Source organism: Marmota monax, unplaced genomic scaffold (assembly GCF_021218885.2).
Source record: "Marmota monax isolate L192 unplaced genomic scaffold, Marmota_monax_Labrador192_F-V1.1 WCK01_AAM20220418_F8-fsc00055, whole genome shotgun sequence".
Taxonomy (NCBI): domain Eukaryota; kingdom Metazoa; phylum Chordata; class Mammalia; order Rodentia; family Sciuridae; genus Marmota; species Marmota monax.
The window spans coordinates 8,352,553-8,367,740 of record NW_026695205.1 but is presented as its reverse complement, the minus strand read 5'-3'; the positions used below and the strand labels follow the sequence as shown (position 1 = coordinate 8,367,740).

General features: G+C 43.3%; 2 protein-coding genes across 4 annotated transcripts in view; one reads left to right on the top strand and one right to left on the bottom strand.

The window, feature by feature from the left end:
* Positions 1–8,683: 8,683 nt before the first annotated feature.
* Mettl18 (methyltransferase 18, RPL3 N3(tau)-histidine) lies at positions 8,684–11,149 on the bottom strand. 2 transcript variants are annotated; one of them, XM_046430208.2, is made up of 2 exons: positions 10,975–11,149; positions 8,684–10,024 (listed from the first exon to the last, which is right to left on the bottom strand). In XM_046430208.2, the coding sequence occupies exon 2, from the start codon at positions 9,823–9,825 to the stop codon at positions 8,728–8,730; it is 1,098 nt and encodes a 365-aa protein (XP_046286164.1). In that variant the 5' UTR covers positions 9,826–10,024; positions 10,975–11,149; the 3' UTR covers positions 8,684–8,727. The 2 variants fall into 2 exon arrangements, with proteins under 2 accessions (XP_046286164.1, XP_046286165.1); XM_046430209.2 differs by having other exon boundaries at positions 10,994–11,149.
* A 66-nt stretch (positions 11,150–11,215) lies between these two features.
* Positions 11,216–15,188, top strand: part of Firrm (FIGNL1 interacting regulator of recombination and mitosis) — a 34,677-nt gene continuing 30,704 nt past the window's right edge. For both annotated transcript variants that reach the window (XR_006848757.2, XM_046430200.2), the window contains exons 1-3: positions 11,216–11,353; positions 13,936–13,975; positions 15,067–15,155. Coding sequence is in view for 1 of the 2 variants with exons in the window: in XM_046430200.2 (XP_046286156.1) it covers positions 11,258–11,353; positions 13,936–13,975; positions 15,067–15,155 (225 nt within the window). In the remaining variant the exon portion in view is untranslated. The remainder of the gene's footprint in view (positions 11,354–13,935; positions 13,976–15,066; positions 15,156–15,188) is intronic.

The following is a 15,188-nucleotide window of genomic DNA, read 5'->3' as shown; positions in this document are numbered from 1 at the left end:
TTTAAAAGTGAAGTACTAACCTGTGTTAAGCTATTTTAAAACAATGCCATTTTTTAAGAAAGTGACCGCAAAGCATGTAATTTAGATTAACAAAATGAAGTTTTGAAGATATTTAGTTGATAGGGTCTTTTAACTAGAATAATGATGAATTGGGAAGCTCTTATCAGTCGCCCAGCCAGCTTTCCATCCAACAGAGGTCCCAGAGCTTGGTGACCTGGAGCCGGGCTCCTGGGCTGCTATCCACACTCCAGCAGCACTGCGTCTCCTGGGTCTGTGGGAAATGCACTCTCCTCCGCTACCCCTGCGCCCAGAGACGTGCCTGGCAGACAGGAGGTGCTCAAATACTGCACAAAACCGCAGATTAACATGCTCTCAGAGTGCACTGCTTTTTCATGGGCTGGTCCTTCTGCCTGCCTAAGTGCTCAGCTTTCCACCCTCCCAAGCCCACTCCCCCTTCAGTCTGACGAAAAGCACTTACATTTGAGTCTGGGGTCAAATGTTACCTCTTCTAGAAGTCTTCCCTCCCTGTTTCAAAGGCATTTCTTCTCTCTTAGCAATGTCCCAACCTTGTCATTATTTGCTGTTTTCCTTATCCGTCTTCATTGTTTGCTTGCATGTATGTATATAAGGAAACCAGTCATTTCCCTAATAAAACAAGACCCTGCCCTTCAGAGCTGGGGAAGCTCTAACTGGGGAGAGGGAAGAGTGCTCACCAACCTCATTTTCCTATGCCCCACCTAAACTTCTTAAGGGCCATCTGTCCCCTTCTCTGTCCCCTTACCATCAGAAACCATTTTCATTCTTGAAATCCTGAGTCAAAAAAGAGAGACAGGATTTCCTGGGTCTGTGATCAACTTTCTAAGTTCTGTTTCTGTCTGAAAACACAACCGCTTTTCACCAGATGATTTAAACCGGGCAAACATCCACCCATTTTCTTCCCCTTCAGCCTTCTGCACACAGGGTCATGGTCCTCCTCTGTAACTCAAAAGGATGGCCCTGCCAGAGAAGCAGCAGTAGGTGCAGCATGCTTGCAAAAGGTACAGTAGTTGTTATTATTTCCAACCTTGCTCAGAAGCTCCTCCAGGACACAAAAACAGATCATTTTATTTTATATTCCAATCTCAAGTCCTGTGCCTGACACATGACTGGAAGTTGATATGTATTTGTGGAGAGATTTTTTTTTTTTCAATCATGACTTTCTCTACAGAACTCTAAAGGATAACGCTGCAGAGTTGGTGTAAATAAGCCAACTGCAGTTGTAATGGCACCCCTTCCTTCACAGAAAATCTTAACTGGGCTTCTCCAGAAATCTTCACCATAATTGATTTTAGGACTATCAGCAAAAGTGTCTCTACAAAAGAGTTCAGTGTAGGTGAACTTCCTATTTTCCTGTTGCTCTATTTTACTTGGCCACTGGCCTGGAAGAAATCAGCACTCCAGGTGCTGGGTGCCCCTTTCTAGTTTTTCACAAACATTTTTCCAGCATGGTAGTGTGTAGAAGGTGTTTGCAAGTGCTGGGTATAAAGTTCTGAAACAACCTGAACTCGGGGTTCAGGGGATTAATTGATTACAGCGAAAGCTGTGCCCTCTGAACCTGTCTCCTGCTATCTTCAGTGCCCTGCCTCGTCTGTCCCCTACAACACAGAACAGTTTTGGAGTGCTAGAATGTCTGATCAGCGGACACGAGGATGACCCTCATGGCCAGAGCTGCCCAGGAACACTGGGGTATAGGTACTCACCTACGATGTGCAGCACAGCCATCCCACAACCCCGAACCCCAACTGATGTGATGTGCAAGGGCACAGCAAGTCCTTTCAGGCTGTCCCCAGGCTTCCCCTTAGGCTCTGGCTAACCCTGTCCCTGGCACCATCTGCAATGTCTCCCTGTCACTTGTTAAAGCTCAGCCAGCCTGTGAATTCCAGGCAACCTCTGGACACCGACTGCCTGGTGTTCTCCTGGGGGCTCTACCGTCTTGCTTTCCCAGCACTTCCTCCCTCTCTCAGCTTTAAGGAATAACACCTTGCTTACCCGCCCTCCATCCTCCTTCCTCCTTCTCCTCTCCTTCTCTGTCCCCTTAGTTTGATTGAGTTTGGCTTTTGTGCACCTCTCCTCTTCTTTCATTCCAGATGACTGACAGCTTGAGTTCTAAGCTGTCAATCATCTAGTGTTCTGTCTCCCTTTGGCTCATCTCTGACCCCCCCCCACATGATAACTCTGACAAAGTCCCTTGATTAAGGAAGGAGGCACTCAGGTCACGGTGAAAGGGCAAGACAAGACATGAGCAACTGGGATGTGTCTCCTCGTTGTCCTGCTTTTACAACAGGTCCAGGAGAAGAAGATGCAGCCATCAGTGTGCTGAGTTGGTACACAACAAGAGGACATAACTCTTCTTATGAAAAATACATTTCTTCCAGACACAGTGCTGCAATCCCAGCAACTCAGGAGGCCAAAGCAGGAGGATCACAACTTTGAGGCCCGCCTTAGTAACTTAGTGAGGCCCTATGCAACTTAGCAAGACCCTGTCTCAAAAATAAAAATAAAAAGGGCTGGGGGTGAACTTAGTGGTTAAGCACCCTTGGGTTCAGTCCGGTACCAAAAAGAAAAAAAAAAGAAAGAAAAGAAAAAAGGAGAAGAAGAAAAAAGAAAGACATTTCTTTTTCTGAAATTATTGAAAATGGAAATTACCTTCTCTACATACAATAAGTACTCAGTGATTCCTTTGTGGAATGAGAATGTGAGCAGACTTCAGAGTAGGGTAGAATTCTGTTTGCTTGATAGGTATGGGGAAAATTAAACACAAAGGTACTGGAACCTAGTGGGTAGCTGCTAGAAGGGACTCGATTCTTCCTGCTGTTAAAATACTCCAGAGAGCAGAACTGTACAGGCTTGTTTATGTAGAACCCAACAGTGAGCTCATTCAGGAAGTCTTTTTAAACCAATTATGTACTAAATTATTTACATTCGGCTTCTGACATTTGGCTTTGTTGCTTATTTTTAAGCAATGGAATAAAATATCTACATGATAGCAAGAGATGATGGCAAATGTTGACATTACCAGGGTGAACCATTCGCTAATGGTTTTGCGTGTGAGAGCATTGCTCTTGTGCTGCACTACATTAGTAGACAAGATGAAAGACTGCTCCAGTTTGGCGGGGAGGTTATAGAATAAAATGTCTTTTCCACTTTTGGAAAATGAAAAGCCATTAGAAAGTTAGGAGGGCAGTTATTTTAATGTTAAGATAAGGGTTTTAACGCATTTTCTGGTAAAGGAACTGGGACAGAGTGTCAGACACATCTGGGCCACCCTTACTAGAAAACGTCCCTCCGAGGTATTTTAAACAAAAGAAAAGTGGGAAACAATCATAATAAAAAAGCTGGCAGAGATGGTGGAGAGCGCAGAGTTATAGGCTTTATTCTACTAGACTTCCCTACGCTCTTCCCTTAAAAAGCACCCCCCACCTGAATACTTTTTCATGCTACTTAAAGTTCAGAATCTAATTAAAGAAATGTGCTAGATGTTATTTAGCCTAAAATAGGTAAAGAATTCCAAGAGCTCTTAGAAATTTTAGATACACATAAAGAATTCAGACAAGCTTTGACCAGACAAGGTAGGATGAGGATGATAATGTTTCTTCTATCTCTTTGACTAAATAAATTTCTCAAACCTCCCAGTGGTCCATTTTGTTGTCTACATGAGCATATAAGATTCTTCTCTGCAGCATCAGAAAGATCTGAGAGGTGCCTGGGCTGTTGAATGATCCATGACCATGCTATTGGGACCAGGAGTTTACCTTTACTTTTGGGACCTGCTGGGGATTTGAGAGTAGTCTCAGAAAATTGCTAGAGCTACAGCCAGACTGTCGGGTGAGCTGGAGGCTTTCAGAATCGCAATTACTGCTGCTGCTGTAGTACGCCCAGGGCAGCCGAAGAAGCTCTGAGACTCTTGGATAGGTCCGAAGGGATAGGTTCCAGCAGCCATTGGAGTTAGTGCTCACCCTGATGTCCAGTGAGCAGGGGAGGCTCCCAGGGGGATACTTGCCCCTGTATCCCTAACCCGCTGTTCAGACATTTTCTCTGTATTCACCTGCTGCAGAATAACTAAAGCCCAGTTCTCCTCACCATGCTGGATGCCCCAGGACAGGCTGTTGTGATCACCGAATCACTACAAGGAGAAAAAACATCTCTTACAGCCCCTTCCCAAGCCTGGTGGGCCCAGGAAGTACTCTAGTTCTTCTCTTGGTGTTGACCATCCCATTGCCCATTTTTCTATACCCTGTCAGTTGGAGAATGTGGAATTTTGTAGAACTAAGCCACAGGAATACCAAGAGGAGCCGAGGAGGTGAGGAGACTGAACCTGCCAGGGGCTGACTCCGCCTGGAGGAAGGACCTCTTCTCTCAGCCTAAGGGCACCACATGGTCCAGCAGCAGCGTGGCAAACTGTCTGGGGTCTGGCGAGACAGAGTGCGTCTGTCTGCATTGTGCAGGCCTCAGAGGCACAGAGCCAAAGGCTCATCTCACAGGCCCCCTCCCATCTCTCCTGTAAGAGCTAGGGACAAGGGTGACCACGTACCCCTCCAGCGCGTGTTTGCAGATCACAAGTAGATCAACCACTGACCCGCTCTGTGAGGGGCAAACGACCCACGCCCTTCAGGAATTCTTTTTTTTTTTTTTTTAAAGAGAGAGAGAATTTTTTAATATTTATTTTTCAGTTTCGGTGGGCACAACATCTTTATTTTATTTGTATGTGGTGCTGAGGATCGAACCCAGTGCCCCGCGCATGCCAGGCGAGCGCGCTACCACTTGAGCCACCTCCCCAGCCCCCTTCAGGAATTCTTAAGTCATCAAGCCATTTGTCAGTATTATAGTGTTTTATTTCAAACAAAGAAATAATTCTTATCCTGAGAAAATACTTCTCTCAGACAACTTCCCTTGTAGATGAAGAACTTACTTTTAAGGGTTATCTGGATTCACTTTTAATTTCTTAAAAAGGCGAAAATTGGAATTGTGAGGAATATCTAGTGCTGATAAATGTACCAGGTCTTCCCCTCAAACAAGCTGGTTGAAGAGAAGCTGCGTCCCTGGACCACAATAAATGGTTCCTTCATGGCAGAGGGCACCCTTTCTGCTGGGCTGCGCCCAGATATGTTGGCAATTTTAATATGTGGTTTTACTCGGAGAAGAGCCCTACATCATGCAAGCACAGTGCCACCATAAACATCACACCAAGGGCAGCGCCTCCAGCTGAAGTGGAGGCAGAGGGTCCAGTTTGAGTTGTCAGAGTTCCTTGCTGTCCTCTTGCACCTGGATGAAACAGTATGGAGGGTGCTGAAAAGCAAAGACATGGGTGCTCCACTCAGCTCATTCTCCAGCTGAGCGGCCGTCACACACCTGCAGGCCCTACAACACGTATGTCACCGGCCACTGCACGTGGCACAGGGAGTCATGGCTCTCAGACAGCACAGAGACAGTCCTAACCCCCAGGTCTGAACCCTGGGCAGAGAGCCATCTGTGGGACAGTGAGCTGGAACTTAGGGAGCCCACAGGCAGAACACAGCACGCAGGTGACCGTGCCTCCATAACTCAGCCAGGGCACACACCCTTCTCCATTCTATTTTTTTAATTTTAAATTTATTTATTTATTCTAGTTTGTCACACATGATAGCAGAATGCATTGCAATTCATGGTACATATATAGAACAGGATGTTTCGTGGCTCTGGTTACACACAAAATAGAGTCATACGGTTCGTGTTTTCGTACATGCACTTAGGGATGATGTCCATCTCATTCCACCGTCTCACTGTTCTTAACCATCTGCAATGCCACAGCTTCCAAGGGACTCTACAGGAATGGGAGGGGAGGAGGAGGAGGTGGGTGGTGGGACAGAGTGGAGATTGATGCTGGGCAGTGCAAAGTCTGGAACTTAGTTTTTTCTCCAAGTTCTGGGCTGGGATTTGTAAAACATAAAGGTACAAATCTAACTTTTAACAAAAGTGAGCAAGACTTCCTATCTGTTTAGGAAAACAGGGTGACTAAATATTCTTGGAAGTAATAACTTTCATTTCTACACAGGAAATGTGTAATAGGATCCATGACATTCATCATTGAGTTGTAATCTTCAAAGAATTTTGTTAGGGAGATACTATTATAAGCCCTGTTTCACAAGAGGGAAATGGAAAAATTTTAGGGCTTTAAAAATCTATTTTTATTAACACACTTTATACACATTAATGAGATTCATTGTGATATGGGAAACAATTTTAAACTCAAGGTATTAGACTACAAAACCCATTGTCTTACCTATATATCTCCTTAAACAATTAAATTATTTGCACAAGAAATCTAACTAAGCGTCCCTCTCCTGGGTTTGTAGCATGACTCACATCCCAAGTCCTCTTCCTGCCAGCTGTCTTGGTTAGGTGTATCCCCTTTGGACGACCTGTTACCTCAGAATTACCTGCGAAGGTCTGGGCTTCTTTTTGATACCTTCGACATATGCTGGACTCCCCCTCTAAAGACTGAACTTGCGTCCAGAACCTTGCTCATGGCCTGTTTCTACTACTCTTGGACAGGCCTCCCGCGTGACCTACTGAGGGCTCATTCATCTTGGAGAGCTTCTCTTGAAAACACCTGTTATGTATCACAGGATTCTCTCACTGCCTTGGGACCAACTGGCCCATGCAGCTGGCCGGGCCTGTTTGTACCACCTTATCCAGCGGGTAGGTCTGGAATTGCAGCTGGCTTTCCAGCAAGGGCACTTAGGGACTAGCACCAGCTACTGCCTGCCTTCGGTGGCCTAGTGTGCCACTCACTGCCTGCCCCCGTGCACTTACCTGATAGGATACAAAGAGATTATAAATGACTTTGTTCATGTCATAGTTAGAAAGAGTACATGTAACCCTATATATGTTAAGGATGTGTGTGTATTTTTTAATGATATAAACTTTTTTCTTTATGGCACTAGGGGCACTTTACCACTGAGATACACACCCAGCCTATTTTGAGATGGTATCTAAGTTACTGAGGCTGACTTTGAACTTGTGATCCTCCTGCCTCAGCCTGCTGTCACTAGGATAACAGGTGTATACCACAAAACCAGGCTTGATACAAGCTTCTTTAACTGACCTTCACTTCAGAATAATACATGATGTTAAGAAATATTTGTGATAAAAACAGGCATTGATAGGTTTGAAACCAGAAGGTGGTGAAAAGTATAATTTCCAATGGCTTCAGTTGAGATTCCAGTTCAACGTGAGGAATGTGATTGGGAGCAAATTACTGAATTCCTTTGAGTTTTGATTTATTTCTAAAATGAGGACAGTAGTTACATCCTAATCCAGGGCTGTTTGGAATATTAAATGTTATTATGTATAAAGCTGAACTGTTGTGCATATAGTATATGCTAAAAACTGTTAGCTGTCATGGTCATCACCAATATATCTGATAAGGTTATAATTATGAAGCAAGATGCTATATGAATACCTAGTCAACAGGTGTCCAATAAATACCACATTTAATTAAACCTAAGACGTAGCATTATTTAAAGTACTTCCAAGAAACAAAAAATGGTATTGATATCGTAAAGTCAGAGGGAAGATCAATGAAACAGGTAATTGAGGGGAAGGAAGGAGGGAGGGGAAACAGGAGAAAATGCCTAATGAATTTGACAAAATTACACTACATGCATGTATAAATATACCACAGTGAAAAGCATTTATACCACAGCTCTAAAGCATCATAAATGAATGCAAGGTAGACCAGTAGAGCAGAGGAAGGGGAATGGGGGAGGGCAGAGGGGAGGGAGAAGGCACTGGGGACTAAAATGGAGTAAATAAAATTTCTGCACGTGTGATTATGTCAAAATAAAGCCAACTATCATATACAACCTAATGCGCTAATAAGAGAAAGGAAAAAAGAAGCATATGAGGATTTTTTTTTAAAGTTTGTGAGGATTAGATTAAAAAAGAAAATAACTGACAATTATAGATAGCATAGCAGATGTCAATTTTAGAGGTGATGTGAAAACTTTTGCACTAAAAACAACAAAAGCAATAAAATGCTGCCCCTCCCCACCACCAGCATTGAACAACCGGTAAGGAGTCTACACCCCCCAGAATTATCTTTTGCTATTCTCGTTTCTCTTACCAAGAGCCTAAGTTCTCTTACTTAACTACAAGAGGTTAATTTTAAATTCTCTGTTTCACTTTTATACTTCATTATCTTTTATGTTCTTGTTTTCTCATTTTAACATGAATTCAACTGCTCAGCATCCTAGGTAAATGAATATGAAAATAAAACCTTCTCCAGAGTTATAAAAGGCCTTCATCCTAATATTCAGGTTCAGTGTCATTTAGAAATGCTGTACCATTTAAAAATCTGACCAGGCACTTTGTGTGAACAAGAAACTAAAAAAGACTGGGAAGAAATTCACAAACTTTAGATAAGAAATGGCAGGATTTCCTGGGGACAACTTCATGAACAGTCCAAGATGGTAGAAAGGGCAAACAGAATGAAAACAGAACTTTCGGATAAGATGATTTCTGGGTCATCTCACCAAATGCTCAAGAACACTTGCTCAGTCTCACTTAGCAAATCCAATGTTATTAACACAGTTGGTCTATTATTTGAAGAAACAAAACTAAAGACACACCATAATTTCAAGAAAAAACAATAGCAAAACAGAAGTTTGGGGTCATTCTGTTTATTTCTCTTAGGAGACTCCGTGAATATTAACTGGGCTGCTTAAAAGTCATTTCAATTAGGAATCTCTTTAGTCCTTCATCAATTACTTTGAGTATTCTAGTCTCAAATATATCCCTTTCTTCTACAAACTTCTGGAAGAGATGAACACCTCCACCAACACCAAAATAATGTGCCTTGCTGGCCAGAAGCACCCGCCCATTTTCACCCAGCAGTCTGTGGAATGCCTGGTGCAAAGCACTATAATAGTCCGGGTTGTAAATGGTTTCTGAGGTGAGAATGAGGTCATATTTTACAAAGAATTTTTCACTGCTTAGCACAAGCTTACAAAACTCAGACCACTCCCCAGAAAAGAAACGGCACTTGTACAGTTCCTGGGCTACTTTTGACTTCCTGCATCTCTTTGTATCTGGTTCATTTACATCATTTTCTTCCTCTTCCAAAGTGGAGTTAGCCACTACATTAGGTAGGGTCACTTCATCAATCACCAGATTGTTATAATCTTGAAAATGAATTTCTCTGGCCCCTCCCTTGAGTGCAGTTATACCCAGCAACCCTGATCCACAGCCAAGATCCAACACTTTTTTCCCAGCGAATTTCATGTTGGCCTTTGTGAAATAAGCCAGGAGATCAAAGGTACATTCCCAGATTTTTAAGCCTCCTTCATAAACACCTGTAATCAGATCAGAGTGTGAAGAAAAGTTTTCTGAAACTGTGTTTTCTCCAGGGAAGTTCTCTTTCAACAAGGTGGTTTTCACTACTGACATGTTCACAGGCTGGAGACCTGGCAACATTTCTATGACTTTATTTTCTAGCACTTTCTTCAAATCTCTAGGCACAGCATGCTCTTTGGCAAGTCTCAAGCAAGGCCGATCGTCATGTGGCCCAGAGCCCTCTGAGTTCCCAGCTGCACTGGGTGGATCCGCATCTGGAGGGGGAGCTGCATTCCCCACTGACTTGGGCTTCCCCAGGTGCTCCTCTGAACATTTTTTGTTCTCGGGTTCTCCCTTTCGACTTACTGACACTGATGATGCTTTCGAGGAATTCAGAGTCAAAGCTCCATCTCCAGCAGGCGCTAATTCATTTTCCAGATGGTCTTCTATAGTGAAATTAAATTGAAAGGTCATCCTCTTATTAAATGCACACCAGCCTAGAGTTCAAAGGAAGATTCTTCGATTTCTGGACAGAATTTGATGACACACAGAAACCTGCCTCAATTATCCAGTTAGTTCTGTTGGGGTCAATTCCTCTTTAGCTGCTTACACACCATTACAAACACATTTCCAAAGACTTTTTAGAGGTCTTTGCTCCTCTTTGAATTTAGCCCTAGAGAAAAATAAATAAATAAAATTATTAAAGCAAAATGTCACATTTCACTAAAGCAAAATATTAAACAGACCCCGTCACACTACCCATAATCAGCTGCCTTTTCTGAAAAAGCTGTAGGGGTAGAAAGGAGATTTGAGAAAAGATACACACACACACACACACACACCCCTTAAGGATCAGAAGCTGGGAAAGAAAATAAACTATAAAAACAAGAGAGGAGCAACAGCAACAGTCACTGCCACTGAACAAAGTCCAGGATTTTCAGCCAGGACAGCTTAGGAACTTGTCTTTCAGTGATCCTGACTGTAACCAAACCTATTCACTCCCTAAACTTTCAGAATTACTTCATTTTGTTACTGCCTCAAAAAACAAGGGTGCTGAGGAGGAGGATCACAAGTTCAAAGCCAGCCTCAGCAACTTGGTGATACCCTGTCTCAAAATAAAAAATATAACTCAGTGGTTAAGCACCCCTGGGTACTAAAACCAAAACAAGAGGGCTAGGACTGTGGCTCAGAGGTAGAGTGCTTGTGTGAGGTACTGGGTTCTTTTCTCAGCACCACATAAAAATAAACAAATAAATAAAATCAAGGTACTGTGTCCATCTGAAACTAAAACAAACAAAAATACTTAAAAACAAAAACAAGAGCTCAAGATTGTAGCCTGGAAGGTGAACATCCCTTTAAAAACATGCAGGTGTGGTTCTCACCAGGCACATTTTTCCAGACCAGGAGCCTGAGCACGTGAGTGACAGAGGGACATGCAGGTGAAAACGCACGGGAACACATGGGTGACCCAGGTGAGCACACGGGTGACACGTAGGGGGGCACAGGTGACAGGGGACGCGTCCGCCCTGCCGCGCCGCGGGTCTGGGGCCACCTCCCGCGAGGTCCAGCCAACCTGAGCCCACCCGTGCACCCACAGAGCCCCGCGGGGCCAAGGGTACGAACCTGGGACTCCCGGCCTCACCTCCCGGAAGCACGACCCAGCCGCGGGGACGCTGGCCGCCGGCGGGACCGGGGGTCGCGGGGCGGAGAGAGCCGCGCTGCCCGCCTCGCCCGGCCTCGAGCGCGCACCCGTGAGTGGAGTCCTCCGGGGCCTAGAGGGGCCGGCTTCCTCGGGCGCGCGGCCGCGCCTCTCGGTGGTGCCCGCTTTGGCGCCGCCTCGCAAGGGCTGCCGGGAGGCCGGGGCTTCCGGTGCGGCGGCGGGAGCGGTGGAAGCGGCGCGGGCATCATGTCTCAGGAGCGCGCGGCTCCGCTGGAGGAGCTGCGCGGCTGGCCTGAGGCGCAGTGCCGCCGCGAGCTGCCGTCGGTCCTGCCTCGGCTGCTCATATCCTCTCGGAGGGCCGGGCTGGGCGGGGGCGCCATCGTCGTGCAGTGGCGCGGGCCGGGTCCGCCCTGGCTCCCAGGTCCGCGCGGAGTGGGCGGGGCCGCTGGCCGCCGCTCTTGGCGGTGCAGCGGGGGTGAGTGAGTCGGGGGTCCGGGGACGCAGTGAGGCTACGAGGCCACGGCTTTGAGAGGACAGACCTCTCCCCTGCCCTGTCGGCCTCGCTAGGTAGGGCTGCCTCCGCTGTTGGCCTCCGTCAGCGTTGAGTGCCGAGGGCCGCTGCTGCCTGTGCAGATGAGGCTTGGTTGTGAGTGTTACAATGTGACAGTGTAGCCCTAGCCCCACGAGTTCCAAGGAACGAGTAAGAAATGACCATAATTGGAACATTGTACACATGACTTTTTTTTTTTTTTACAGCTAAAGCCCAATATAAATATTAATATCCACAAACAAGTCATTCGGGGAGGCATGAGCAAGATCCCAGAAGGTACCAGTGCCTTTCCTCAGTCACTGTGCAGAGACGCGATTGCTGTCCCGGAGCTCCAACGGGCGGGCGGGGGGGGGCTGCCAGCCTCCCCCTCGGAGAACACCCGTGTTCAGGACTGAGTGGCAGGCCTGGCGTCAGGTTTGCGGGAAACAAAGATGAGCAGCCAGGCTCCCTGGTGTCCCCTCCAGGTTCTAGGGGGAATTCAGTAAATTGAAAGTGAATACTCCTACCTTGCTTTGCGTCTCAAACTTTACACAAAAAACTCAAATCTGTTCTTCCTGCAGTTTTCTTATCCAAGTAAATGGTTCTATGAACCAAAACCTTGAATCCTCTCTATTTTCATACTTAATCAGCAAATTATTCTTTCTGACAACAAACTATATCTTGAATCAACCCACTTATCTGTATCCCTGTTGCTACCACTCTGACTCCAAACTCTACCTCTTGGACTATTATTAATAGTTTCCTTATTTCTACTTATGTTCTCCTAAAATCCATTCTTCAAAAAAAGAATCTGCCCCCCCTCCCATCCCCAGCAGGGGCTTCTTAATGAATTAGGGAAAAAATCCAAACTCACCTTATATTCCCAAGATCTGAGTCTTGCTCTTTTCTCACACTGAGCTAACTACAGTATGTCCACAAATACATCAGGCTCACCTGCTTCAGAAACTTTGAGCCCTCCTAGTCTTCTCCAGCCTTTTGGGCATTTCTTTATTCAAGTCTTGGTTCAAATGTTACTTCTTTAAAGGGGCTTTTTTGGAGCCCTCAGTTTAAGGTAATCCCCCAAACCCAGTATGTTTAAGTTTTATCACAATGCCCTGTACAGTTTTTTTTGGGGGGAGGGGGGCATACCAGGGATTGAACTAAGGGGCACTCAATTACTGAGCCACATCCCCAGATGGGATCTCACTGAGTTGCATAGCACCTTGCTGTTGCTGAGGCTGGCTTTGAACTCACAATCCTCCTGAGCTGCTGGGATTACAGGCATATGCCACTGTGCCCAGCTGCCCTGTTAAGTTTTTTAGAGAGGAGCATAATTAATAGAAATTTGTTTAATTTGCTTCTCCCTGCCCTGTTTTTCCTCACTACACTATAAAGTAGGGGCAGGACTTGGTTTGCTCACTGCTTTTTCTCAGTATTGAGAACTGCCTGGCTTGTGATAAGTGTTTAGTAAAGTGCTGAAAATAGTGCAAATGTCAAAAGGGTTGGAAGTCTCAGACACTATTTTTTTAGTAGGAGGTAATATTTTCACTGTTGACGACAAACAAAAGAAAAGTGTAACAAATCCATATTCCTGTCACCCCAACATAATCGTTTTCGTATTTTGCATTGTACATATTATTATCCAGCCCTCACCTGCATGTTTACATAATCATAATTTAGGATGAATTGTGGAATAATAAAAACCTGACATTTTCCTTAAGGCAAATTCTACCCAACTGAACTCAAATAGGTTTGTGACTGTACCTGTACTTCATTTTGTTTGCTGTAAAAATGCAAAGATTTCAGAAGAGAATCAATTCTTGTATTAGGTGATGGGGTTATGGACATCCTTGTTACTTGTTGGCATATTCTTTAATGATCTTTAGGTTTTTACAGTAAAACATTTCCAGAACCAATGTAGTTTGTAGTGTGGTTATATTAACTTTGGTATTGAACATAGGTAATGAATGTATTTGTAAAATATTTGTAAGCCCCTGCTAAGTGCAGAAGGATTTCAGACGGGTAATGTTGGTAAGACAGGTATGCAAGCAACAAAGTAGAAATGCTGAGGAGACAGAAATGTCTTTACTAGAAACCAGAACTGCGTGTATCATATAGTAACAATATTTCTTATCTTAAAAGCATTTCATGACTACACATGGAGTGAAAAGTTTATCCCTGAATAGTTTTGAAGATATTTCCTTTAAGTATTCTCACATTACTTTTGTTTACCGAATAAGCATTAAGTTTTTTAAAGTAAAAATAGGCCAGGAATCGGTCTCTAATTTCAGTCTCTCATGGATTCTTGCTAAATTCCAAGAAGGGTCTTTTTGAACTTATTCTCAGTAACGAATATCCTATTACTGTGATACTGTATCTTCCTTAATTATTTTACTCTATGTATCAACATTCTGAGAGTTGGATTGAACATGTTGGTAAGTAAAATTATTTTGATTGTATGATTTACTTTGAGGTCATTAGGTCTGAATTCCACATATATTAATAGATGTGTCCTTACAATTTTGTGTTCCCTTCAGCTTTAATCATTTTCTTTATTACAGCCACTGTGACCTTCCATTACCTAAAATGAACAAATTACTTCAAATTACAATGCTTAGAGTTTTAAATTCCATTTTGGATAAATGCCCAAAGATCCGTTGCTATGCATATGTGTACATTGTCAGTTTTCAATGTTGTCATTAGACTTATGTTTCACATAAGTCTACTTAGTAACCTTCAGCATCTAACAGGATTGATGTTGTTTAGAATGTACTTTCTGAGTTATAAAAAGCCGATTGTCCTTGTCCGGGTGATAACAAATTTGTCATTTGGGGAAAGTTGACTTTCTCCTTTCCATCTCTTTATCATTCTTCCTTGATAAGATTTACTCTCTTAGAGGAGTTAGAGAGTTAAGACTGTATGTAGATTTCTCAGTTTACTCAGATTTTGAATTAGCTTATTTGTGTTTTACTGAGTTGTGGAATTTTATAATTTTGGATCTGTATTTTTTGTTGTGTCTAATTTTTTAAGTAGCAAATTTATTTTTTATCTTGAATATAAAAGATATACATATTCATTGTAGAACATTGTAATATGCAGAAAATCAGAAAAGATAATAAAACATCCACTAATCTGCAATGGTTAAGATTCTGATGAAAGCAGTCTCTTTTTCCCATATGTTCTTGTCAGCCTATCTCATTCTTTGGACATTTATGTATATATTAAAATTGAGATTATATTTATTATTTTGGAAGTTTCTTGTTTAAAGTATTGTGAACTTTTTTAATGTTATAAAATATTTTAATGACAGATCCTATATAGGTTGTCATTGTCTTCTTTTTTGCTATTATAGATACTTTTTGCTATTAAATGCTTAATAGTTTCTCCATATAGAATATGTCATTGTGACACTGTACAGAGCTTTGATTGGCAATACTTACATATTCTCACACTTGGTAAGAAGTAATGACTATTAACTGACATGATTTAGTGTTTTTACAAGGTATGTTGCTATTTTGCTTTATAGAAATCCTGAAAATTATGGTAGAAATGTTTTTACCTCATATGAACCACCTGACATTGGAACAGACGTTCTTTTCTCAAGTGTTACCAAAGGTATAGTACTGTTATATTAATCTGCATGTCATA